The sequence below is a fragment of the Panicum virgatum genome, chromosome 8N (genome assembly GCF_016808335.1).
Source record: "Panicum virgatum strain AP13 chromosome 8N, P.virgatum_v5, whole genome shotgun sequence".
NCBI lineage: Eukaryota > Viridiplantae > Streptophyta > Magnoliopsida > Poales > Poaceae > Panicum > Panicum virgatum.
Window position 1 is genome coordinate 41,217,158 of NC_053152.1, and position 27,235 is coordinate 41,244,392.

Genomic DNA, 27,235 nt, shown 5'->3' on the forward strand with positions numbered 1-27,235 from the left:
AGTCTAGGCGTAGTTAGGTTCCTCGTCGTCGGTTTCGGCGGCGGAGGTTTGCTTCCGGGAGTGGCGGCGGCTACGGCGCGGCTCCGGCGGAGAATAAGGTTCTTCCTGGCCAGCGGAGGCATGCGGTTCTTCGTCGGCTTGGTCAAGCTTTTGGCTCTCCTGTGTATCTCCGGCGTTCGGGTCTTCGATTCCGGCGGTTCACCAGTGAGGTTTGGTTCCCTACCTGTTTGCGGAGGGGAGGGTAACTGGTGCATCCCTGTGGGTGTGCGGTTTGTCCGGGTCGCTGAGTTCCTCGGCGGCGTCGGATTCTTCTTCCGGTTGCTGGTCATCTGGCCGGCGGTGGCGGATCTCGTGTTCCTCTTCCAGCGTGTCAAGGTGATGGCCGATAGTCTTTCAGCGGAATCGAGCCGTTTGGTAGTGTACCAGGCGGTGGATCTTGCGGCTTTTCCAAGGTTTGTGGTCCCTTGGCATGTTGGGAGGTGGAGGTTGCTGGCGGTGAAGTTGACGAACGGGATGCCAGAGAAGTTGAGGAAGATGAACAGTAGTCGTAGGGGCTCCTTTGTAATTTTCCTTTTCTTCGGGATCTTGTTTGTAAAAGGGGGGATGTACTTCATTCATGAAAATGATGTAAGATGTCATCATCTTTTAGCTTCAGAAATACTTCTCGTTCAATATAACATAGCATTTCATCAATTGGTTTCCGAAGGCCAGGATCTACAATAATATCTTCATCACGATCAAGCACATGATTCGAATCCTGATCTACAATCTCCTCCTCAATTCCTACTGTTCCCTGTTCTAGATTAGGAGGCTCACTTGACTCTATAGCAATGACAAGAGGATCAAATTGGACTTGTGCAGCACTAACTCTAGTCCCAGCTGTATTTTGTTCTGTACCTTGAGATGGAGGTGGAGGAGATTGATTTGTTTCTTGTTCCGGAGCTGAAGGTGGAGAGCCATCATCCACTACATCTACATTTTGTTGTGTGGCAGGGGGACACGTGCAAAATAAGATTGCATAGTCGTGCTCCTCTTCATTGTGCAAACTATAACACCAATTGGCAATTGCTCATGTCAGTGCCAATAATCTACATATGCATTTGGGAATTGGAATTTCGGAGAGAAATTACCTCAATTTGGTCACTGCTGTCGAGTTGTGACTGCTGGTGCTGGGTGCTACCTGTGCCGCTATGGCTGCCTGCTCTGCTGGGTTGGGCGGCTGGCTGTTGTTGACCTGCCGGCCGCCTGACTCGGCAGCGGTGCAGCCCGCAGCCCAGCAGTGGTAGGCGCACAGCGCAGCGGCGGCCGGCGGCCAACAGCGGCTGCTGCGGTGCTGCCCGCGAGACGGCGAGAGCGCGCGGGGCCGCGGGGGACGATGCCGACGGCCGATGGGGGAGGCACGACGCCGATGGGGGAGACGGCGACGAGGCGTGCCTGCGCTGCGAGATCCAGGCGAGGGCGCGAGGCAGCGCTACGACTCCGATTGCGGCGGCGGCGTGCGTATTCTCTGGCCGCGTGTGCCCCTGGCCTCCTTTTGTTGGGCTGCTGGGCCAAAGATTGAGGGGGGTACAAATTTTTTTGGCCCACGACTAGGGCGTGGTTTTTTATATTTTTATTTTTTTATTTTTTACAAAAATATATTTTCTATTTGGAAATTTACAGGAATATACCCCGGCCGCCCCGCTGCCGGGCGGCCGGGACCTGGCCGCCCGGCAGCGGGGCGGCAGGGGCATTTCTAAAAAAAATTTCGCGGAGCAAATTGCGCGCAGGTCCTTGGGGGCCGGTCACCCGGCAGCGGAGCGGCCGGCCCTGCCTGCCCGGCTGCAGGGCGACCGGCTCTCCCACCCTTATATAAGAGTTGGCTGGTCTCCCCACCCCTCATTTGCATCACTAAAATTCCAGAAACAAAAAAAAAGAGGGAGGGAGGGAGGGAGAGAGGCGAAGCCCTGCCGGATTTTCGAGCCGGCGACTGCAGGTAACTAAAATTCTTCTACGCTTTACAAATAGATTATGTTGTAATTATTTTTGTTGAAACAGTAGATTAGCAATCAATTTAATATCATGATTGTGTGTCCAGATATATCGAGCAAGCTTCGTTTTCAAGTTCATTATGGTGACTACTATATTTCTCATGATGCGTATGGAGTAGATCTATCAGCTTTTGAACGAAGAGAGTGAGGAATAGATAAACCCTTATAGAGGAGTTTTGGTTCCATATGCAAATGGCTTCACGAGATATTCAATGTGAATCCAAAGACTCATTTCCTAACCGTTCAGACTGTGACGAATTGGGGAACTGAAGGGGATTTCTGGGAGTTGATGCTTATAGCAAACACCGAAGAATGGCGGACTTACATGCAAGCAGCTCTTGACTGCGGGTGGCCTCTTACAATGCTAATTCAGATTCACAAGAAGGCAGCCCATTTTGGTGAAGGGTCAACAAGTACATCATCTCATATGAACCAAGCAGTGGAACAAAAAAATGAAGATCAGAACATGCATGTCACAGAACCTGAGCCGCAAGGTTTAGCTGATCAGGTAGGAGAAAAAGAAAATCAGAACGTGCATATCATTCAACCTGAGCCGCAAGGTTTAGCTGATGAGCGGGAGCAGATACCTGTAATAGTGGAAGCTGTACAGAATGAAGACCAAGAGGCTCGAATGATGGAAGAATGTGGGGACTCATCAGACGATGAGGACTACCCGTTGCTAGGTGAATGGCGAGACAAGGGTTTTGGAAATCCAGTGATACAGGATATTAGGAGTAATGAGTACGAATACAGAGAGAATGAGGTTGTGCAGGGGGCAAAGTATCCTAGCATTGAAGCTGTGAAATATGCTGTGAAGCATTGGGCTATATCGTTGAGGAAGGAATTCAGAGTTGTGAAGTCTAGCAGCAAAGAATATGAGGTGAAGTGTGTCAATGGCGATTGTACATGGCGAGTACATGCCTACAAGGGCAAGTACAAGACACAGTGGGAGTGTTCAATTGTTACACTACATATATGTAGATTAACTGCTATTGCGTAAACTCACCGTAACATCACATCCACTTTCGGGGCCAAGAAGATGTATGGGGTGATTATGGACAAAATTGATTATGAGCCAAAATTGATAATTAGGGACATCGACGACCGTTTTCAATATAAAATCAGCTATGCAAAGGCTTGGCGGGCAAAACAAAAGGTGTTTGAGATGAGATTCGGCACATATGAGGCATCATATGATAACCTGCCTCACATGCTGTCAGCAATTGTGCAGAGAAATCATGAAAGCGCAGCTGATACCTACATTGTACCGAGTTTAGATGGGGGACCTGGGTTTCTGCTTCATGCTTTCTTCTGCCTTGATGCATGTGTGAGGGCATTTATGTATTGTCTTCCTGTTCTACGTATTGACGGCACATTCTTGACCGGAAGATATAAGGGGGACAATACTAACAGCGATTGGAGTTGATTGCAACAAGCAGGTGGTTCCCATCGCCTTTGCTTTTGTTGAGAATGAGAACACAGAGAGCTGGTACTGGTTCCTTGAACGTGTGAAGATTCACGTTGTTGCTGGAAGGCCTGATGTTTGCCTCATCAATGACAGACATGCAGGTCTTCTAGCAGCAATAAGGCAACTACATGAAGGAAGTCGAGGACAATCTCCTCTATGTCCAGATGTTGTGAGTAGGTGGTGCATAAGGCATATGGGTGCAAACTTTTATGAGCGCTTCAAGAATAAGAAACTTATGAATTTGTTCAAGAGGTTGTGCACTCAGAATCAGCAGCGGAAGTTTGATGCATTGTGGCAGGTGCTAGATAACATGTGCACCGAGCTGCTAAAGGAACAGGCCTCAACCTCTAGCCGGAGACGTTCCGGCGGCGGACCTTTCACACAGTGGATTAAGGATGCACCTAAGGAGAAGTGGTCCATTCTATACGACACTGGTGGTCGTCGATATGGGATCGAGACAACCAACCACGCAGAGTGTTACAATAAGGTAATGCGTCATGTTCGTGGATTTCCTCTTGTTGGCATAGTTGAGTTCATCATGTACGGATGCACAAGGTACTTCAGAGAGCGGTACCAAGCAGCTGCTGTCTTACTTAATGATCCAGGAGTGATTTTTTGTAATAGGGTCACTAACTACATGAAAGAAAAGATTGAAAAGGCTCAATATCACAGAGTGGTCTCCATGGGCACAAAGGATCAAAGGTTTGAGGTTTCATGCAAGGACAGGACAGGGCAGGGTGTCCGCAGACAAAGGGTCATTCAGGATTGCTTGATAACACCGGAAGGCAAGGTTATTTGCAGATGCAAGAAGCCACAGCTTCTTCACTTACCATGCTCCCATGTCATTGCGGCATGTTCAGAATCTGGGTTGGATCCTGGGGTTTTTGTTTCAGAATATTATAGAAAAGAAACCGCTGTGCACACTTGGGGCCATGAGATATATGGCATAGGCAGTCTGGGATCATTCACTACACCAAATATCTCTCTAATGTACATTCCCAATCCAGATGCTAGGAGAGGGGTAGGTCGACGGCAGACACTTCGTATCCGTAACGGAATGGATGAGTCTGAGGTAGGAAAGAAGAAAAAATGATGCAACCTGTGTGGAGCAGATGGTCACCTTTACAAGAAGTGCCATAAAATGCAAGAAGATAATGCAGGTGCTGAGGTTGGACCTTCTGGAAATCCCACCGATGGATTGCCTCCGGATTTTGGAGCCCGTCGCGTCTAGATTTCGTTATGTGTGCATATATATTTGAACCAGATGTATATATATGTATTCTGACCTGTATGTGATAATTACATTTCGTTATGAATGGATATGTATTTGCACCAGATTGTAGCATGTAATATTACGAAGATATTTGTGTAGTAAGATTTCTTGGTTGCAGTTCTAAATGTGTAGGTTGGTTCAATTAGATTGCTCACTGAATGTAGTGTACTAAAAATAGAAGGGTAGTTACGAATCATAAATTTTCGGTTTGCAATACAGTTTTGTAAACAATGCTATGATTACAAAGCAGAGGTGAAAGTGATCGGGTGCTCTAGCCTAAGAGGGGGAGGGGGTGAATTAGGCACAATTAAAACCTTAACCTACGGCTCTAACTAGTTTGCACAAAACTTAAACCAAAACAAGCTATCTAGATGTGCAACTACGATTCACCTTAGTGTGAAACCCTCATCCCAAAAGAGTTTTACAATCTATAGCCAATCCTAATAAGATACTACACTAAGAAAGTAAAGGCACACAAGTTGTAATATGAAATGCAGAAGCTAAAGGAGATGGATGAGAGAAAGCGAACTCTCGACACGAGGATATATACCGTGGTTCGGTTTGCCACAAAGGCACCCCTACGTCTACGTTGTTGAAGCACTCACGAAGAGTATCGCTTCTCGGCAATCAAGTCTCTTCCGTGAACACAATCACGGTCACCTTGATCCCGATCTTCACTAAAAGAGATTGCCCACGAAGGAGGGGTCTCCGTCCCCCGCACAATGTTGTCGACGCCACTCCACACCAAGCCGGAGGGTCGTTGACTTGCCGGCGAGCCACTAATGCTCCAAGGAGGCCGGCGCACCGAGATAAAAGTTTGGTTCACTCTAGAACCACAGCACAAGGATCTAAATCTTGCTTGATCACTCACTCAAGAGCTAACCTAGCACTAACACTCACAAAGCTTGTGCTAATGACTAAGGATTTGAACTCTATGCTCTTGGATGGCTTGGAGGTGTTCTTGGGTGTGTGTGTGATGTCTTGGGACTCCAACAAGCTTCAAATGGCCGGGGGAACACATATATATAGGCCTCCAACTTGAACTAGCCATTTAGAACCGTTGGGCACATTTCTGCGTAGGCATCGGAACTTCCTGTGCATGAGCATCGGTTCTTCCGGTCACTAATAGTTTGAACTAGCCGTTGGGCCTTTCTGACGAGTTCTGCAGCTGAAAAATAGTACCATCAGAACATCCGGTGGTAGCATCGGAACTTCCGGTGCTAAAGGAACTTTCTGAGGTCAAAAACATGCTTTCTGGACAATAGTACGGGCATTGCACCGATGCCCTTTTTTGTAGCATCGGAATTTCCGGTGCTTATAGAAATCAGCTTCAAGGTGCTTCGTATTTTGGCCGTAACTTTTTACTCCGAACTCCGATTTGGATGATCTTGTACTCTTTGGAAAGCTTGTGAAATTATCTACAAGATTATGCTAAAGTCCATGTCATTTGACCAAATTTTGAGCATCGGAATAACCGGTGATAGGCATCGGTTCAACCGATGCCACACAGAAATCAGCTCCTCCGTGTTTCGACCATAACTTTTTACTCGGAACTCCGATTTCGATGATCTTATACTCTTTGGAAACTTGTGAAAATATATACAAGATTCTGCTAAAGTTCATCTCATTTGAATAAGTTTTGAGCGTCGGTTAAACCGATGCTTGTCGGAAGGTCCGGTGCAAAGTCATAGAAAGAACCGGTGCTACTGATTTTTGCATAACTCGTCCAATTCAGCATTTCTTTGAGTTCTTTCTTCATGTTTTGCTTTGCTAACCATTTTAATACATTTTTGGGACCTAAAAAGATTCACTTAACAAACTTGTTAGTCCAATTGATTGCGTTGTCATACGATCACCAAAATCACTCGAAATGACATAAATGGTGCCATGTTCGTTACAATCTCCCCATTTTTGGTGATTGATGACAACACAATCAAAACAAGCATAGAAGTTGCAAGAATTGACAAATTGAATCACTTACACTTGTTTGGATGCTTACCACCATCCAAAGTTGGTTTGGCCTCCCCCTAAAGCTATGATTCCCTTTTTTTCTCCCCCTATTTACTACTCTTCTCTCATATGTTGACTTGATCCACTTAGGCATTTCTCCCCCTTTGGGATATGCTACTCCTCCTTGAGAAAATACCTTGCTTTGATCCACATTTCTCCCCCATTGAAATCAAATCACCTAAAAAGTCTTGCTCCTAAAAAGGTCTTGCAAAACAATATAGCTCAAGAGAAGGTTAGTGGCCTAGGGAGTTAGTTCCATGACTCATGATCCAATTGTATAATATCAATGAAGATACCAATTAAAAATTTCACTACGGTGGATCACAAAATCACGAAACTAGCATGACATGAGCTATGCTTTCCATAAGTATGTGCACAAAAAGATAATGTGAAAATCAAGTGCACAACTAGATGTTATAACTAGAAAGCTTAGATCATATCATGCACGAAGGTAGCTCTAAAATAATAAGAAATGACAAAGATACTAAATGAATGAATTTAGAACCTTGCATACCTCCGGGGGATAACTTAGTTTACCTTGTATGTAGCAATTTGAAAGTGACTTGCAACCAATTGAAAGTCTTTAATCAAAGAGCACTTGGTACATCAAGGTTAAGCAAATATATAAGCATATAGCCTATGAACTTAGATATAAGCATTTAAATTCAATAGAGCATGGCTCAATATGCATGAAAGCACAATTTATCTAATTACTCTTATAGAGTTGTTTGTTCACATTGATCGTGAGAAACATTCTCTTAGAGTGTTAACTCCACGTGAGACTACAAAAGATAAACTTGCAAATATGTTAGTCTCAAAATCACAACCTATAGGATGAACTCCCCCTAAATGTGTGCATTTAGTGTTTGAATCACCAAGCAAATGTATGCACATTGATTTTGACAATAATGGGAAGTTTACCCTATAGTTTGTGTTCATGGTACACATATGAAATACATACCTCATGAAGTTCATGTATCATGAAGGGTGACTTTGTGTAGCTTTCTACACACTTATCAAACTATGTAGCTTGCTCATGGGTTAGAATCATGACACAAACAACCTACCATATATAACACTAGGAGATGCAATGTATGCAAACAACCTAGCAAAAGCAATGGAGCTACATGATGCTTGAATTAAAATCTAGCTACCATTACCTTATAGGGGACTTGGGAACAAATGTCCAAGTTGTGAGCTTAGCTTGTTTTTGTTTGAACCTTCATTTCATCTTGTAAGCTAAGTCTCCAAATCCCCCGAAGCCGTCCTTGACTTTAAGTGTTCTTTGGAACCCACACCATTTGAGGCCCCTTCATACTTGTGATGATGTCCTTGGGCACCCAAATGGAGTGGTTCTAACTCCTTTCCTTCTTCCCAACCTTGTGAGCAACCACCTTGCCATTTGTCTTCTTTTTGATCACATAGGAGGTGCTATTCTTTTTGTTTCTCCGGTTGGGCTTAGTGTAGATGAGAGAACTCTTGATTGTGAGTTTCTTTTTGTTCTTCTCATCCGGAAGCTTCTTCCTTGGTTGAGAACACTTATTGGACTTGTGGCTTTCTTTGTGGCACTTTGAGCATGTCACGGTGGACCCCTTCTCAAGCTTCTTCACCATGTCTTCACGGTTACTTTGAGAAGGTTGGACATTGATCTCTATGCCTTTGCCCTTCAATCTATACAAGTCCTTCATGAGCATTTCCACTTCTTCCTTGAGCTTATCATTTTCCTTAGCAATGAGATCATCGCATGATTCTACAACAACATTCTCATAGTATTTCTCATTGCAAGAGTTAGAGCAAGAATCATCAATTAAATCAATGCAAGAAATTGAAGCATCTACCCTAGATATAGGAATTTCACAAGGGATAGTTTGCTTCATTTTCAAAGAGACATTAGTATCATTAATGCTCTTAAATTTTAATTTGAGTTCTTCATGCTACTTGCTAAGCAAATTGAATTTGCACATCAAATCTGCAAAATTTGTAGCAAGACAAGCATTTAGATCATTGAGAGCATTAAGATTTTTAATTTCTTTTGATTGCTTCTTAATGACTTTTTGGTGCTCATAAACAAGGTCAAGAAGTTCATTAATTGAAGGAGAGTCGGAGTCATCATCACTTACATCGCTATCCATACCTTTGGCCATAAAGCAAGTGTTGGATGATGATCCCATGCGGGTGGTGAATTTCTTGTTTGATTCATCACTTATTTGCACTTGATTCTTCACCACCGCTTACCCATTCACCAAATACGACATATGATTCATGCTTGAGCTTCTTCTCCTTCTTTTGCTTGTTCTTCTTGAACTTTTTCTCAACCTTCATGAGTTGATGGTGAGGCCCATCTTTGAGGAAGACCATATACCCCATTGAATTGATTTCCTTCAAGCAATTGTTCATCTTCTTTACTTTCTTGTAGAGGGGTTCATTGGCTCTTTTTCATCATTTGAGAAGCTTCTTGCATCCTCTTTTTCCTCATCACTTGAGCTACCTTTGATGGCTATCTTCTTCGACTTCTTGAGGTTTTTGCATGCAAGTGCGCTATGTGTTGGTGAAGAAGATGACGTTTTTGCATTGATATCATTGCGTAGCTCATGGGCGATCACCTTGTTGAGGACTTGATTTGGTGTCATTGTGTCGAGCTCTTTCTCATATAGAATTGTGGTCACCAAATTATAGTCCGGCCTTCGGAGTGAGTGAAGGATCTTGCGAATGAGTTCCAAGTCTTCAATTTGCTTCACACCTAAGGAATTAATCTCATTCACAAGAGTGTTCAAGTGTGAGTACATTGATTCGGCATTCTCATAATCAAGTTGCTTAAAGCTATTAAGCTTATCAATGAGAACATGATATCTTTCGTTGGCAACATCCTCCGTGTCCTCATGATTCTCAATGATAGTCTTCCATAGCTCTTTAGCATTTGCACAAGAATAAATACGATTGAACACATTATCACTAAGAGAAGACAAGATTATACATTTTGCGGTGACATCATATTGCTTCTTCTGTTGACCATTATTTTTATGCCCTCACTCACAACTCTCCAAACGTTTAGTCCCGTCGCTTGGAGATGGGCTTGCATTAACACCTTCCATCGTTGGAAGCCCGTGCCGTCGAACCGTGGAGCGGGTCTAAAAATATCCATCCTTTCCCCCTAAGAGCTAACTCACTAGGCAGTGAAGCCTACCGATCTAATGAGCCGGTAAACACAAATTTGCCAATGGAATTGGCTTTCTTTGTGAGAGAAGTGAGCCACAGCTCTGATACCAATTAAAAGTGATCGGGTGCTCTAGCCTAAGAGGGGGAGGGGGTGAATTAGGCACAATTAAAACCTTAACCTATGGCTCTAACTAGTTTGCACAAAACTTAAACTAAAACAAACTATCTAGATGTGCAACTACGGTTCACCTTAGTGTGAAACACTCATCCCAAAAGAGTTTTGCAACCTATAGCCAATCCTAGCAAGATACTACACTAAGAAAGTAAAGGCACACAAGTTGCAATATGAAATGCGGAAGCTAAAGGAGTTGGATGAGAGAAAGCGAACTCTCGACACGAGGATATATCCCGTGGTTCGGTTTGCCACAAAGGCACCCTACGTCCACGTTGTTGAAGCACTCACGAAGAGTATCGCTTCCCGGCAATCAAGTCTCTTCCGTGAACACAATCACGGTCACCTTGATCCCGATCTTCACTAAGGGAGATTGCTCACGAAGGAGGGGTCTCCGTCCCTCGTACAATGTTGTCGACGCCACTCCACACCAAACCGGAGGGTCGTTGACTTGCCGGCGAGCCACTAATGCTCCAAGGAGGCCGGCGCACCGATATACAAGTTTGGTTCACTCTAGAACCACAGCACAAGGATCTAAACCTTGCTTGATCACTCACTCAAGAGCTAACCTAGCACTAACACTCACAAAGCTTGTGCTAATGACTAAGGATTTGAACTCTATGCTCTTGGATGGCTTGGAGGTGTTCTTGGGTGTGTTTGTGATGTCTTGGGACTCCAGCAAGCTTCATATGGCCGGTGGAACACATATATATAGGCCTCCAACTTGAACTAGCCGTTTAGAGCCGTTGGGCACATTTCTGCATAGGCATCAGAACTTCCGGTGCTGGGACATCGGTTCTTCCGGTCACTAATAGTTTGAACTATCCGTTGGGCCTTTCTGACGAGTTCTGCAGCTGAAAAATGGTACCATCGGAACATCTAGTGGTAGCATCGGAACTTCTGGTGCTAAAGGAACTTTCTGAGGTCAAAAACATGCTTTCTGGACAATAGTACGGGCATTGCACCGATGCCCTTTTTTGTAGCATCGGAATTTCCGGTGCTTATAGAAATCAGCTTCAAGGTGCTTCGTATTTTGGCCATAACTTTTTACTCCGAACTCCGATTTTAGATGATCTTGTACTCTTTGGAAAGCTTATAAAATTCTCTACAAGATTATGCTAAAGTCCATCTCATTTGACCAAATTTTGAGCATCAAAATAACCGGTGATATGCATCGGTTCAACCGGTGCCACACAGAAATCAGCTTCTCCGTGTTTCGACCATAACTTTTTACTCGAAACTCCGATTTCGATGATCTTGTACTCTTTGGAAAACTTGTGAAATTCTATACAAGATTCTGCTAAAGTTCATCTCATTTGAATATGTTTTGAGAGTCGGTTAAACCGATGCTTGTCGGAAGGTCCGGTGCAAAGTCATAGAAAGAACCGGTGCTACTGATTTTTGCATAACTCGTACAATTTAGCATTTCTTTGAGTTCTTTCTTCATGTTTTGCTTTGCTAACCCTTTTTAATACATTTTTGGGACCTAAAAAGATTCACTTAACAAACTTGTTAGTCCCATTGATTGTGTTGTCATACGATCACCAAAATCACTCGAAATGGCATAAATGGTGCCATGTTCGTTACAAGAGGCCTAAGGCGTTCGTACTACTAGGTACTTGAACAATGAAAAGCATGGCATGTGCAACACGATAACCTCGTGTTGTGAGTAAATCTAACATGCTTTAGGAAATATAAAATGCCGGGATTACATGGTGGTGCTTTACTGAGTGCAGCGGGGATATTTTCCCTTCCAAATAGCTTTAGATCCTGCTTCCTTAGCATGGCGGGCCCTCTCTCGCTTCCTCTCCCTATCAGCTTCACGTTCCTCTACCTTCTGACGTTCCACTTCTGCAATCCTTTTCTGAATCTCTTCCTGGTTTTTCTTGCGTTTCTCCTCCATCTGTTCTTCATGCAGCATTCGTTGCCACCTTTGTGCAGCCCACCTTGCTTGACGCTCCACGTGGTCCTTATCCTACTGAGATTGCTCGGTGTCTAACCACTGCACGAAATCACATAGAGGCGGTGGAGTCTTTCCCCAAATCATGTTAGAAAGTCATTACTAGATCTGAAAGTGACAAACTCTGATAGTGTTTTGTATAGTGTTTTGTAGTACCTTTGCTCGGTCCTTGCCGTAATGCTTGGGCGGGTCGTACTCGTAATTCTCGCACATGAAGAACCTCTTGACAAAGTCGTCCACCAAAACCCTTGATTTCATTAGTTTGCACAAGGATCCGAAAAAACACATAGGCACTTGGACTTCTTGGGGGACTGTTTCCGTCACCTTACTCCATGGAATGTAGGTGGATCCTGAGGATGCCATGGTGTTGAGCCCTGGCAATCACAAGTGAGCAATCAGATTGCTAATATACTATATCAACGCTAGTCATTATCAGTAACTACATCTAAATGTACCACTAATCACTCCTAATAATAATTAAACTGATTGCTAAACTATTGTTTCAACAAAATACTTTCTACAATTTTCTAACAATTTCTAAAAAAATTAATATTATCTTCCAATTTTTAAGGCTTTCTAATACTTCTCTAACAATTTTCTAGTACTTTCTAATACTTAATCTAACACTAAATGTACTTTAACAACGCTAATCATTACAAGTAACTACACCTAAATGTACCACTAATCACTCCTAACAATAATTAAATTGATTGCTAATCTACTGTTTCAACAAAAATAATTACAACATAACCTATTTGTAAAGCGTAGAAGAATTTTGGTTACCTGTAGTTGCCGGCTCGAAAATCCGGTAGGGCTTCGCCTCTCTCCCTCCCTCCCTCTTTTTTCTTGATTTCTGGAATTTTAGTGATGCAAATGAGGGGTGGGGGACCAGCCAACCCGTATATAAAGGTGGGAGAGCCGGTCGCCCTGCAGCCGGCGGCCAGGGCCGGCCGTCCCACTGCCGGGCGGCCAGGGGGGGCGACCGCCCCGCTTCTGAGCGACCGGCCCCCAGAGACCTGCGCGCAATTTTCTTCGCGAAATTTTTTTCAGAAATGCCCTTGCCGCCCCGCTGCCGAGCCGCCAGGTCATGGCCGCCCGGCAGCAGGGCGGCCGGAGTATATTTCTGTAAATTTCCAAATCGAAAATATATTTTTATAAAAAACAAAAATATAAAATATAAAAATAAAAAAACCGCCGACTAGGGCCATGGCTCTCTGGGTCGCAGGCCCGCCCCTGGCGAGGGGTGACGACCACGAGGCAAGGCAAACCAGGCGGAGCGGGCACATGGTGATATGATACAACGTGGGCCATCCTGTATCGCTGTATGCACTACGCAGGCACTGTATGCACTACGCAAGCGGCATCTACGTGCCGCGACGTGAGTGGCGAGACCAGCGAGAGGCTTCCACAGGCCTCCAAATCTTCCAACAATGTAAGTCTACATAATATAATCTTGCATTGCCTACAAGCTCGCATTTGGTACTTAACAAAGATTATTTTTACCCTTTTCGCATGTCATTTATTGCTGGCCCATTACAGAGGTACCATTATATTAGCTAAATGCCGGTGAATAGCAGAAACATTCATCCTGTTTGGATAGATTACCTGCTAGGTAACTGTTCATGAGAGTGTGGATCGATTTTGTACCTCGCCCACTCCAAGTTTGGAAGAATAGTGATTAAAACCTGAAAAGTACATGGCTAAGATAAGTAAATATATGCCTAAAGCATTTTGTGTTCACCGTTAGGACATATCACTTTCAACGAACATAGCAGCAATTAGATTCTTATCTCCAGACATGAAATGTCATTTCAAATGAACTGTGAATGGCAGAAACCTTCATCCTGTCAGGACACCAAGGTATGAGATATCCATCAGCCATAGCAAAAAAAATCAGCACAGATGGATCAAGTCATCTGAACCATATCGGATGGTGCTAAAATTTTAGGCGAGATGCACAGCAATAAAATCAACACATGTGGATCGAACCATCCAAACCATATCTGATGGAGCTAACATTTTAGGCTAACACGGCACAGCCTTATACTTCTAATTATTCCCCACCCGAAAAGTGTCATCGATGGTGATCCCATAACAGCTACTGAGTGGAGGTACAAAATTACTTGATCGAAAATGATTATAATTAAGTACAACATTTGCAGCTAGGATAATACGGGGGTGGATAGTCCAATCACCATTCCTTAGTTATGCCATGCTCACACAAAATGCTCACCATCGGAGCATTTGTGATAAACTGCCTTCGTAAATTGACTAATAATAAGACAACTTGCAGTCTTCCAGCTAGAACTAAAGTATCACTTACATGAGCTCAGTTTTTGTGATAAACTGAAAGAACAAACCCTGGAGTCAATCATTTGATACATCACCACCACAATATACCAGGGAAGGACTCGGCTCAACCATGCAATGCTCCCAAACGTGAGCTCCAGGGCACCCAAAATCTTCTACAGAACCAAAGCCTAGATAAGATACAGATGTTCTCTGCTCTGAAACCTCGCAAGCGTGACACAGTGAAAACAAGCGTACACAAGCGAAAGTGAGAAACTAATCCTCATCCATCCCACCACCAGGCTGGGCATCTCTCCTTGGCCCTCCTGCTGGCTTTGCCATGATGATCTGCACAGTTCATGAATCCAACTTATGGACTGTATATAACCTTATTGTCTAAAAAAAGAATTATAACATTAGATTGGTAGTCGTACCTGGTCAACCCGTAGTACGGTGCATACAGCATCAGCAGAGTATTTTAGGGCAAAAAACCTGTGCAGGCAAAATAAGCAAAGTGAGATGTGCTGAAGCAGTAAGCAAAAGTAGCTCAAACCACTAAAGAAATTGTGCAAAGCCATTCCCTGAATTTGAAAAACCATAATGTGTATGAGGACAACTGTGGTGCAAAGATTTTCAGATTTTCCACAACATCTATGACAAATCAGCACGCCACAATGAGTACATGTTCTAGTACCATGACACACACTAGATAAAGATAAAAAGCATATTCAAAACAGCTTTCCACATGATTTCTAACATCTGTTCTTGCAATATGTTACTAGATTAACTTACTTCGTGACGTAGAGGTCCCATATTTTCAAGACAGAGACATCCTTGCAAACACCTTCCTCCAGGTCAATGCCAACTTTTGTATTCCCAGCAGCATGCTCAGCATAAAGAGATGATATTATCTCCATTGCGTTAAGTCCAGCGTTTTCAGATAGGGTTCTTGGAACCATTTCAAAACTTTCAGCAAATTTTGCAATGGCGTACTGGTCCAACCTGCATAATAGCTAACCATCAACATTGATGAGGGTAAACATTTATAAAATTCACGGTTTCATGGTATCAATGTATCATCCACCAAACTACAAAAATTGATTGCACAGTAACAAAACAGTTAACAGATTCGATAGATCAGCCGCAACTAATCAATAAAATTCTATAAACTCAGCGCTTACCTCTAAATATGATGATAAAAAAGAAATCACATGATTGTCCCATCTATCATCATGTCCCAATAAATTGACATCATACTGGATTTGTTATGAACCTTAGTTCATTTGGGGATAGGGAGGATAACCAGTGCCAGGAAGATGGCCGGGCAAAGTCAGCGTGGAGGGAGACTAGAGTATTTGGGAGATTTGGACTGTTTGTTCTTTCTTCATTGCTTCCTCAAAAGAGATACAATCCCATCCTTATATAGATGGGCTGACTTGACCCTTAAGAAACCCTGACTTGACCCTTGAGAAACCAATCTCTAAATTTAAGGAAATAACAAACCAATCTAATATAACCTTTCCTAATACCTGGACCCTATTACTGTTCACGGCGTGAACAGTACTTCCTACCCATGACAGGATTCCCCACATATCAATGAACCTTGTCATAAACTAGCAAGCTAATGCAATACGTTAAGACCCTTCTGTTTTTTAACTAGCAACATGTTTTCTGATGTCCTCCAGCTAATATTGTATACATGAAAAGTAATTGAGCACCATGCCAAAATTACTTGCCCTGTTTCCTTCAAAGAAAACTCCTTCAATCTCTTTGCCAGTTCTATTTCCGTCGCAGCTGCACCAGGAATTATCCGACTGTCCCTGCACATTGACTGGTATAAAAAACAACAGTCAGATAAAATAACTAAACAGGAAAAAAAACAAGTATCTATTCCAGAACAATGCAAAGAGGTAGATCTAATCTACTATAGATATCGCAGATATACCTTGTAAGTATTGACACCATCATCGACAGCTCTTTCAAGATCATCTAGTATACTGTCAGTACTGCCCCTCAAGACAACAGTAGCCACAGAATTTCCACCTTCCTCATTCTTGACAACAGTCACCTATAGAACAAACTATGTTGTAAGAAAGGAGTGAAGGGAACTTTATCTTCTGCAAAAGCACAAAGGGGGACAGAACATACTCGAGCACCACCAATTTCCTCCACCGAAACAGAGTCTGCATATCCTAATTCGTCCACATTTGGTTGGCTAAGTTTCAACTGTTTTGAAAAACACACAAAACCAGAATAAGTATGCTTCCACTTTGCAACAAGCATGGTTTAAAAACAGAACTTACAATTGCAACAGCCCCAGTAGTACGGCAGAATCTTCTCAATTCAAACTTTGAGCTGATTTTCAAAACCATTAGTCTGCAGACAGAACATCAATAAGTGATCAGACATGACAAGAGTTATCAGCTACCGTACTTAAAATCTGACTTTAAGATGCTTTCATGAACTAGAATTGAGGCTTTCTGGTTTCATCCCAACCACCGTATATATAATAGCCATCCAGTCTTAAAGAATTTTTAACAAAAAAAAACATTGCACAAAACTGTTCAGATCAGGATGCATACTCACTTGTAACGTTCACAGAAATGTAGCGCCATATCACCAACTGCTGCCCCACTGACAATAACCTTGGCACCTGAGTCAGCAACAGCTTTGATAAGCTCCTCCACCTTAGCTTCCTCGGTCTTAGCATAATTTTCTAGCTGCAAAAGTAATTTGTAGGTTACCGAGTTTCCCATGCACCATAGAAGAGAAGCAATATCACATGCTTCAAAGAACAAATTAGGACACGGAGAGTTGAAACCAAATTAACTGCACATGAGACGAATCCATGAATTAAAAAGCATCAATGTGCCGTTGGAAGCACAACTACAGAGTGTAAGACACTATACCTATTAATAGAAGCCAACTTAGTTTGCAACAGTCGAAACTATAAAGAATGCTGTAAAACGAGGAACAATTTCATGGCAGAAAGTGGAAAAAATTCATCATGGTAAGAACATACCTGCTCAGCGGAATGTATCAACACAGTTCCCTTTGTTTCAGTTGCAGAAGTATCAACGCCACCAGCAAATACTGCAATCTGAATATAGATTGATTTTAGACTCCAGAAAGAAACAGCACCAAACATCGTAAGGAAAATACATGGTTAGAATTCCAGTGCATATTAAATTTCTAGCAGCTTAATAATTAACACATTAATGCACAACGAATTTAAGTTTCACAATTCTATCCATAAATTCACTGTTTAGCAGCAGTGCAGAATTAAAGGATATAAATACAATAAAAAATGCTTTGTGATCTACGCAACCCTAACCAAACATAAATACATGATTAAGTTGGCATGTCTAAATGATTATTAACCTGAGCATCCTAACAACAGGATACTTGTTGCTTTCTGAAAAATACTCTGTAACTACACTACTAAAGTCACAACAACTTTCATAAGAAACATCAAACTTAATTGGGATAGAAGTATAGAACATAGACAACTGACTAACGTGTGATATGAAATTAAGTGTGGCATTTTGAGGTTACCTTTGCCTTTTCCACCCTTTTGATGCTCCCAACGGCATCATTTTTTAGAACCATCCCGCGGACAACAGTAGAATTGCGCAAACCACCTCCAACCAGCTTAGCCACTCTAACATTGTCGACATTGAAGTTTGCAGGATTTTTGGGGCAAACTTGCATGCAGGCCTGAAGCGAAACAATACAAAACCACAACAAAAGTTGATATCAGGATGGCTCATGAAAGAAATAGCTCCCAATAAGCTGGTGTGGATTAGCTTACATCAGCCACAAGAGGGCACAGAATATCCTCCTGGCCAAATTGCTTGCTCGCAACAGCTGATCTCATCCTCAACACAACCTCCTCCTTATTTCTTACATCCATGTTCTCTGAGCCTTTCTCGACAAGGTCCTCCAAGATCTCAATAGTCTGCATTACAAATATAAAGGCACGAAGAGTCAGCCGTCAGACCACAGGTTTCAACAATACAAAAGCCTATTCAATTGGGAGGGCATGTCACCTTGTTGATGGCCTTGGTGTAGCCAATGATGATCTCGCTCGGATGCAAGCCCATCCTGATGAGCTCCCCTGCCTTCTGAAGCAGTTCACCGGCGAACGATATGGTGAGATTAGCCCCATCCCCAATCTCCTCCTGCTGTGCCCTGCCAGCTAGTACCAGGATCTTAGCAGCCGGGTGCTGAACCTCGAGCTCGTTCACGATGGTGGCAGCATCATTTGTCACGAACAGCTTGTCCAAGTGATTAATAACCATTTTGTTCATTCCTGCATACAGGAAACAAGAAAAACTAAGCAGCCGCCACGAACATTCCAGCATCTTAAGGACCGGCATAACCTTCCAGCACTTTAAATGAAAGAAATTCAGATGAGATTTACAGATAGGGTAGCAGTCTAGTAGTTCTGGACAATCTAATTGCTCGTGATCCAAACATTGGACACAACAATTAGAAATTTGAAAAGGCACGCCGTGCGCCAATTGTTTCACACTACCCAAACACTCATCATCTTGTCCCACTAAGCTCCAACAAGGCAACAACCAGCTCACTCCTCGATTCAGATTCCCGTCACCCCACGACCATCCCCCCTACCGCGCGATCCCACGGCCTCACGCGGTCACGCTTACCCACCGCGGACGCTCTCCTCGCTCCAGATCCCCCTCACTCCTCAAGCCACAGACCCGCCCCAGCCCATCGCGAGGAGCGGGAGACACGAGAGATCGCAACTCACCGTTGGGTCCGAGGGAAGTGCGCGTGATGGCGGAGAGCTCGCCGCAGGCGTCGATGTTCTTGAGCACGGCCTCCTCGAGCCCGGAGAGGTGGCGGTGGCCCTCCTTGAGCATCGACTGGATCCCGTACCCCGGCATCGCGCCCAGCCCCACCATCCTCGGTCTCCGGCGGGCGGCGATCTGGGGGCCGGCGGCGAGGCGGATCCGCGGCGGAGGAAGTTTAAACCCTAGTGGCCGCTGCTGTGCGAGGGAGTGCGCGAGTGGAGGAGGCGGGGAGATGCGGAGGCCGCCGCCGCGAGTGTTCTAGGGAAGCCAAGGGGGTGAGGAAGCCCTAGGAGGCCAGAAGGTTCGGCCCGGGCAAGTCTGATGTGCCTGATGGGCCGGGCCGGGTGGTGTCACGACTCTATTTTTATTGGAGCACTAATGGGCTTGGTTTGGAAACGGAGGCCTGGACGGACGATTAGCTGGTGGCGCGGCCCATCTTTCTCGCGGAGGAACATGGATTTCGGTCTGCCGCTGGGTCGCTGACAAGCGGGCCATGATATCTGCAAGAGGGATGCGGCGCCCAGGGGAGTCTATGCGTCGCATTCTGCGACTTGAAAATGAATCATCGCAGAACCAACCTGCCGCGCGCCAGGTTGGCGGGCGGACGCGACGCGCGCGCGCCGACGCAGCGAATGAACCGGAGGCCGGCCCATTAACCTTATGCGCAAACATTTTAGGGAACCAACGGGCTGGAACGTTTCATTTTTTTTCCTTTAACTTATTCTTGTTCAAAATTGTTCTAGAGCATTTTTTCCATTTCATTCATGCGCTTTTCTCTCACAGGCTTTCATTCCATGGGATTTAATTTTCTAAACGTTAATTTGTTTGTAAACATTGGAAGAAGTTCTGGAACATTTCCAAAAGTATTCCGAAACATTTCAAAAATGTTCAGGAATAATTCCCAAAAAGTGTTCCGGAACATTTCAAAAGTATTTTGAAATAATCAAAAAGTGCTTAGGAACAATTTAAAAAAATGTTCCCTAACATTTCAAAAGTTCCGGAACATTTCAAAAGTTATCCAGGAACATCTCAAAAGTGTTCTGGAACAATTAAAAAAAGTGTTCTGAAACATTTTCAAAAGTGCTTTGGAATATTAAAAAATGTGTTCCGGAACATTTCAAAAGTATTCCGAAACATTTCAAAAGTGTTTCGGAACATTTTGAAAAGTGTTGATGAACAATTTTAAAATAGTGTTCCCTAACATTTCAAAAGTGTTTCGGAATATTTTCAAAAGTGTTCCGGAACATTTCAAAAGTTTTCCGGGAACATCTCAAAAGTGATCTGGAATGTTTTTCAAAAGTGTTCCGGAATATTTTCAAAAGTGTTCAGGAACAATTCAAAAAAGTGTTGCGGAACATTTCAAAAGTGTACTGGAATAATCAAAAAGTGTTCGGGAACAATTTAAAAAAGTGTTCCCTAACATTTCAAAGATGTTTCGGAATATTTTCAAAAGTGTTCCGGAACATTTCATAAGTTTTTCAGGAACATCTCAAAAAGTGTTCTGGAACATTTTTCAAAAGTGTTCCGGAATATTTTCAAAAGTGTTATGGAACAATTCAAAAAAGTGTTCCAGACTATTTTCAAAAGTGCTTTGGAATATTCAAAAAAGTGTTCCAGAACATTTCAAAAGTATTCCGAAACATTTCAAAAGTGTTCCTGAACATTTTCAAAAGTGTTGAGGAACAATTTAAAATAGAGTTCCCTAACATTTCAAAAGTGTTTCGGAATATTTTCAAAAGTGTTCCGGAACATTTCAAAAGTTTTCCGGGAACATCTCAAAAGTGATCTAGAACGTTTTTTAAAAGTGTTCCGGAACATTTTCAAAAGTATTCAGGAACATTTTCAAAAGTGGTCAGGAACAATTCAAAAAAGTATTGCGGAACATTTCAAAAGTGCACTGGAATAATCAAAAAGTGTTCAGGAATAATTTTAAAAAGTGTTCCCTAACATTTCAAAAATGTTTCGAAATATTTTCAAAAGTGTTCAAGAGTTCCGTAACGTTTTTCAAAAGTATTCCGGAACATTTCAAAAAAAGTGTTCCTGAACATTTCAAAAGCATTCCAGAACATTTCAAAAGTGTTCGTAAATGTTCTCAAACAAGTTTGAGAACTTTTGATAAATGTCCCATAGTGTTCTGGAATATTTTCTGAAAAATTTTCAAGATTGTTCCAAAAACATTCAGATTTTTGTTGTTTTCAGAATATTTTAAAAGTGTTTCGAAACAAACACGGTTCTTAAAAAAAGTGTTCCGGAGCATTAAGATGTTTTCAGAAAGTGTTCTAGAACTTTTAGTTTATCCCAAAACTGTATGTTTTCCAAAATGTTCAAGAACATTTTTTTAACTTTTAAAATTGTTCATGACTAAATTTGTTTCGGGAACATTTCAGAATGTTCCGTTGGAATATTTCAAAAGTGTTTCGGAATATTTTCAAAAGTATATCGGAACATTTATATAGTGTTCTGGAACATTGTGAAAAATATTCTGGAACACTTTTTCTAAGAACTGTGTTTGTTCCGGAACATTAAGACGGTTCACAAAAGTGTTCCTTCTCATTTCAAAAGTGTTCCGGAATATTTTTGAAAAAGTGTTCTGGAACATTTAAAAAAAGTGTTCCGGTGTTCCGGAATATTTTCAAAAGTGTTTAGGAACAATTTAAAAAAGTGTTCCGAAACATTTCAAAAGTGTTTCGGAATATTTTGAAAAGTGTTCCAGAACATTTATATAGTGTTCCGAAACATTAAGACGGTTTTCAAAAGTGTTCCCGACCATTCGAAAAGTGTTCCGGAATATTTTTCAAAAGTGTTCCGGAACAATTTAAAAAAGTGTTCCGAAACATTTTCAAAAGTGTTCCGGAACATTTCAAAAGTGTTTCGGAATATTTTCAAAAGTGTTCCGGAACATTTATATAGTTTTCCGAAACATCATGAAAAGTATTCTGGAATATTATTTCGGAATGTTTTTTCAAAAGGTCCGGAACATTTCAAAAGTGTTTGGAAATGTTCCCGAACAAGTTTGACAACTTTTGAAAATGTTCCATAGTGTTATGGAATATTTTCTGGAAAAAATTCAAGATTGTTTCTAAAACATTCAGATTTTATTTGTTTTCGGAATATTTCAAAAGTATTCCGAAAGAAACATGGTTCTTAAAAAATGTTTCAGAACATTTAGATATTTTCATAAAGTGTTCTAGAACTCATAATTTATCCCGAAACTGTCTATTTTCCAAAATGTTCTAGAACATTTTTAAAATTTTAAAATTGTTCATGACTAAATTTGTTTGGGGAACATTTCAGAATGTTACGTTGGAACATTTCAGTTCATGAACACTCAGAAAAGTTCCGAAATATTCAATTGGAACTTTTTGAAATGTTCTTGAACATTGAAAAAGTTCCGGAACATATTTGTAAATAATTCAAATCAAAAACTTTTTTTTGAAAAATTGTTCCCGAACAAGCGATTAGTTACGTGCATCATGTCTTAAAAAAATCGAAAATAGCACAATTTAACAGGCCGGCCAATCGGGACTCTCTACTTATAAAACGAGTGATCACCTGCCGAGCCAACGCAGGACGAGGCCGGCTTCCACCTGCGCGGGTGCGCCTCCCACATACAGAAGGGAAGAGAAATACAATGGTATCGATGAGAAGATAAAACAAACCATTGGCACAAGCAATCTACACTAACAAAATTAATAACCCATAAAAATGGATTATTATATAACTGAACTCAAACTGTATCATTATATTTATTATGATGATATCTTTAAAATAAATCACACATGAGTTTATTTCAATATTTGTTCAGTTGGAATTATTTGATGGTAAACAGAAACAATTTTAGTTCTAAGAGAAATAAATTCTGCACATTCAAAAAAATAAATTGTTTTGGAACTAATTAAAATGTTCAGAAAAACTATTCTCTAAACGAACTAGAAAATATGTTAAGAACAAAATAAAATGTTCTTAGAAAAAATATTGACAGGAAGAAATTGTTTCAAAACAAATATTCTAGAACAAAATATATATTTCGGAAGTCGGAACAAATATGATCCATACATAGTAAAATTAGGTCTAAATTTCAAAGTTTTATTTTAGATAACATAATAGTTCGATTCGAAAGAAGAAATTGTTCTGGAACAAATTAAAAAAGCCAACAAAAAGATATTGTTTCAAATGATAAAAAAATGGGTAAAATTTAAAATAGAAGTTGTCCTAAGAACAGAACAAAATGTTATGCCGGAAAATTTATTCTTGAATAATTAAAAATATTTTAGAAAAATATCATCTAAATATAGTCAAATGTGGTCTGATTTTAAAGATCTTATTGTAACTAACACAAAAATGTGAACAGAAAATTGATTTGGACAATCACATTTTGAATTACGGATCTTTTAGATTCAAATCGTATTTGCACAATAATCTATGAGATATCAGTTGCCTTTTCTGCCAAACCGCCTTAGTTGACGTGGAATAGAAAACGAAGAAAAAAGAAAAGGAAACAGGCCAATGAAAGAATAGTTGAACTGGGCCGGGCCCATGCTAGGGTAGTTCCGCGCATGCTGTTGTTTTCTGCGACAGCTCGCGTTGCAGTAGCATATGCGATGAATAGAATTGCCGGCGCCCAGCCTTCTTTGGGTTGGAGTTGGAAACAAAATTTGCGAAGTTTTTGGAACTAATTGGCAAAATGTAGAGGCTTATCTTGCCAAATTTTTTGGAACTAGTTGGCAAAATGTGAGTTTGTGACTACCAAATGCATAGCTCGGTTGGCTAGGATCTTTTAGGGTCTGATTGGTTACCTACAGCACTTCGAGCCAAGCCCGTGGGATGCAGGCAGTGCCAGTTTGGTTGTTTGCTTCGATCATCGAACTAGACTCACAGCATGCAAACTTATCCCCGCAGCAAGGCTCCAGGGAAATGCGGGAATCGGCCGTTTCTGCTGGTCCTTATTGGCGGGGTGCAGCGGAGGGCAGCAGGCAAGTAAAAAAAGCGGATGAAAACAGCACAAACAAGCAACCAATCACCGTTTCTACGTATTCTGCTTTTGAACGGACAAATCACCAACTGTAAATAGGAAAACTGAACAAATGCAAAGGAATTGCTGTTGTGAATGTGAACTAATGTGAATGTGATCTGGGCTAAATTAAAAGACCACAATTGTTGACTTGCCATGATTGAGGGCAAGATCAACCTAGAATCAACTAGGTGCTGTCCCCCCTGTGTGTAGTGCTATAAAAGAAAGGGTAAAGCCCCTCAAGAGAGTAGCTTTTGCACTCCTAAGCCACTGCCCTAGCTGATCCAATCCTAGCAAGCACTGCCAACACAGGGAAGGACACTCCACCCTCTTCTCTGTGCCCTGAACGTGAGCAGAGAAAGCACAAAAGCAAGAAGAAAGTTGACGGATGAGCAGAAGACTAAGGTATGAGCCTAATCTATACTCTGTCTGTGGTTCTAATCTGAGCTAGTTGATCCTGCACATCTAACAATGACACCAGAGCCACCTAGCCTCAAGATTGAGTCCTCTAAGTGTTCAATTTTTATGTCAAAAGAAGCTCATGTTCATGTTCATCTTTATGTTCATGTGTTCAAGTTTATGTTCTTCCCTTACTATATGTGATGTGCAAGCAAATCATTATGTTTTTTTCATGTGAACATCATCAATTTCACGCTTAAGTTCATGGTGTTCATAGTTATGTTCAAGTTCTCATCATATTTAAGCTTTGATTAGCCCCTGTTCAGTCCAAAATTACATGAGTTCATGCCTTAATCATGAAAATCGGCCACATAAGTGCATCAAAGACCTAGGGTTCTTCGGTTTATGCATCAAGAAGTAGGGAATAAAATCAATTAAGCAAACCCTAAGTCAATTTCCCCAAAATTCCGAAACCCTAGGTACAGTGCCACCCAAAATCCCCAATCCTAAGAACACTAACCCTAGAACTAAAGGATGAGGGGCGGAGACTCACCTTAGGGGCCGTGGATGGGCCGTTGGGCGTCGTCGCGGCTACCACCTTAGCAGCGCCTGCGCTCAAGGGCTCGGCCCCGTAGCGGCGCCGCTGTCTCCGCCGCAACGGCTCGCCGCCGGCCTCCTCCGGGGGCCGGCCGGTGCTGGAAGACCGGCCAGCGGCTGGATCCAGAGCCCCTCGCAGCCGCCGCCGTGGGCTTCGATGCGCGCGCGTCGCGCCATAAGGCACCGTCGAGTGGCGCTCGATGGGGCTGCGCGCCTGCAAGGCGGCACGCAGCTCCGGCGAGCGGCCCTCGCCGGCGCCATGGCCTCCCTCTGCTGCGGCCGGCGCCCTGCGCCGCCATCGCCCTCTCGTCGCCCGCCGCCGCCATCGGGATAGGAGAGAGAAGAGGGAAGAAGAAAATGACGGTAGGGGTTCAGGGGAGGCGGCTGAGTGCCGAGTTTTGATCCGGCCAGGAGCAACGCGAACCGTCGGATCAAAATCCGATGGCTCGCGGTGGCCGGCAGCTCCACGGGCCTAGCAGGCCGGCGCAGGAGTGCCACTTCCCTAGCCCAGGCCCAGGTTTTTGGGCCTGGAGCCCAAGCGGGAAGGCGGTGCGGCCAAATGGGCCAGGCCGGAATCGGCCCAGGTCGGAAAAGAGCATTTGGGCCTAATTTCTTTGATGTTTTTCTTGAAAAATTATGAAATAAGTATTGGGCTACATTGTGATGGACCAAATGAATTGATGGGCTAAGATAATGTTGTTTTTAGATTATAAATAGTGTTTCACTTTTAAGTATTATGATTATGATTGTTATTTTATGTTTAAAGATTTTTTATCATGCCTTAGTAAATTATGACAAGAATAATAAATACATTAATAATGTGATGAAACTTCCTTACTTCTTGGAATTGTGTTGGCAAGCACTGCCAACACAAGGAAGGACACTTCACCCTCTTCTCTGTGCCCTGAACGTGAGCAGAGAAAGCACAGAAGCAAGAAGAAAGATGATATATGAGCAGAAGACTAAGGTATGAGCCTAATCTATACTCTGTCTGTGGTTCTAATCTGAGCTAGTTGATCCTGCACATCTAACAATTGCCTCCTGTCTTGCCACCGGTAAAAGGAAGGTTGTTGAACAAATACAAAGGAATTGCCTCCTGACTTGCCACAGGTAAAAGGAAGGTTGTTGAAATGCTTTTCCTTAACAACAAGGAGAACAAGCAATAAATTTATCTTCAAAATATCCAGTCACATATTTCTAGAATATTCAAGCATTTTAACCTCTTCTGTCTGGGCACTTTTGTCCATTACTGAAGAGATATAAAGAGACTCAATTATTTGACCAATTAATTAACGGTAAAATATCAATCCTTCCCTACCAGGCAAAGAAAAACAGCCTAAGATTCTATTTTTTCAGCTATGGAAACTATCAAGAGTTGCAATTTCTGTGCATAACTGAAATTACAATCAATTTATTATCACAGACGAACTCGCGAGTTGAGTGCGTACATGCGTCAAAAAAAATAATACATTGCTGCCGTGTGAATAAAGAGCATGCTCACGCTACATGATTCTCAAATGCAACTTAGACTTTTGAACATTGTTGCCATATGATGAAGTTATTTTTTGCTGAACATTATTGCCATTTTGATGAAGTTATTTTCTGTTCCAAATGAACTCTAAGTTCTTTTTTTTTCCTATTCAATTAAAGGGGCAAAGGGCTTACATATGAACTGATAATATCACAAATATGAGCACAAAACATCTCATGTGATCAAAAGTACCGAGTACAACAACCTTAACGCCGTCACCTACCTACAATCTACGAGCATCGCATTCACACCTCGCGTAAGCTCAAAGCAACACCAGAAGCAGAGCCGCCAGCACTACTACAGAACAGGGCTTTGTTCCTGCACATTTGTCCCGGTCGTTATTGGACCCGGGACAAATAAAAGCTTTAGTCCCGGATCTAAAGTCTAGCAGCCAATAAATAGTAGAAAGAGACCTTTTATCCCGGTTGAAGACTTCCACCGGAATAAAATAGTATCCTTTAGTCCCGGTTGGAGTCACCCACCGGGACTAAACTCCATTTAGTCCCGGTGGGTGACTCCAAC

General features: G+C 42.4%; 2 protein-coding genes across 2 annotated transcripts; both read right to left on the reverse strand.

Moving 5' to 3' along the window:
* Positions 1–610: 610 nt before the first annotated feature.
* Positions 611–13,355, reverse strand: LOC120685063. The gene is made up of 3 exons (XM_039966905.1): positions 13,338–13,355; positions 1,131–1,471; positions 611–1,046 (listed from the first exon to the last, which is right to left on the reverse strand). The coding sequence occupies exons 1-3, from the start codon at positions 13,353–13,355 to the stop codon at positions 611–613; spliced, it is 795 nt and encodes a 264-aa protein (XP_039822839.1).
* Positions 13,356–14,192: 837 nt separating this feature from the next.
* Positions 14,193–19,464, reverse strand: LOC120686167 (T-complex protein 1 subunit theta-like). Its single transcript, XM_039968334.1, has 13 exons — positions 19,133–19,464; positions 18,408–18,670; positions 18,170–18,316; positions 17,914–18,075; positions 17,381–17,458; positions 16,945–17,078; positions 16,662–16,734; positions 16,507–16,584; positions 16,304–16,426; positions 16,095–16,189; positions 15,151–15,360; positions 14,793–14,850; positions 14,193–14,706 (listed from the first exon to the last, which is right to left on the reverse strand). Exons 1-13 carry the CDS (start codon positions 19,284–19,286, stop codon positions 14,635–14,637), a joined length of 1,647 nt encoding a protein of 548 aa, XP_039824268.1. The 5' UTR covers positions 19,287–19,464; the 3' UTR covers positions 14,193–14,634.
* Between the last annotated feature and the right edge of the window lie 7,771 nt (positions 19,465–27,235).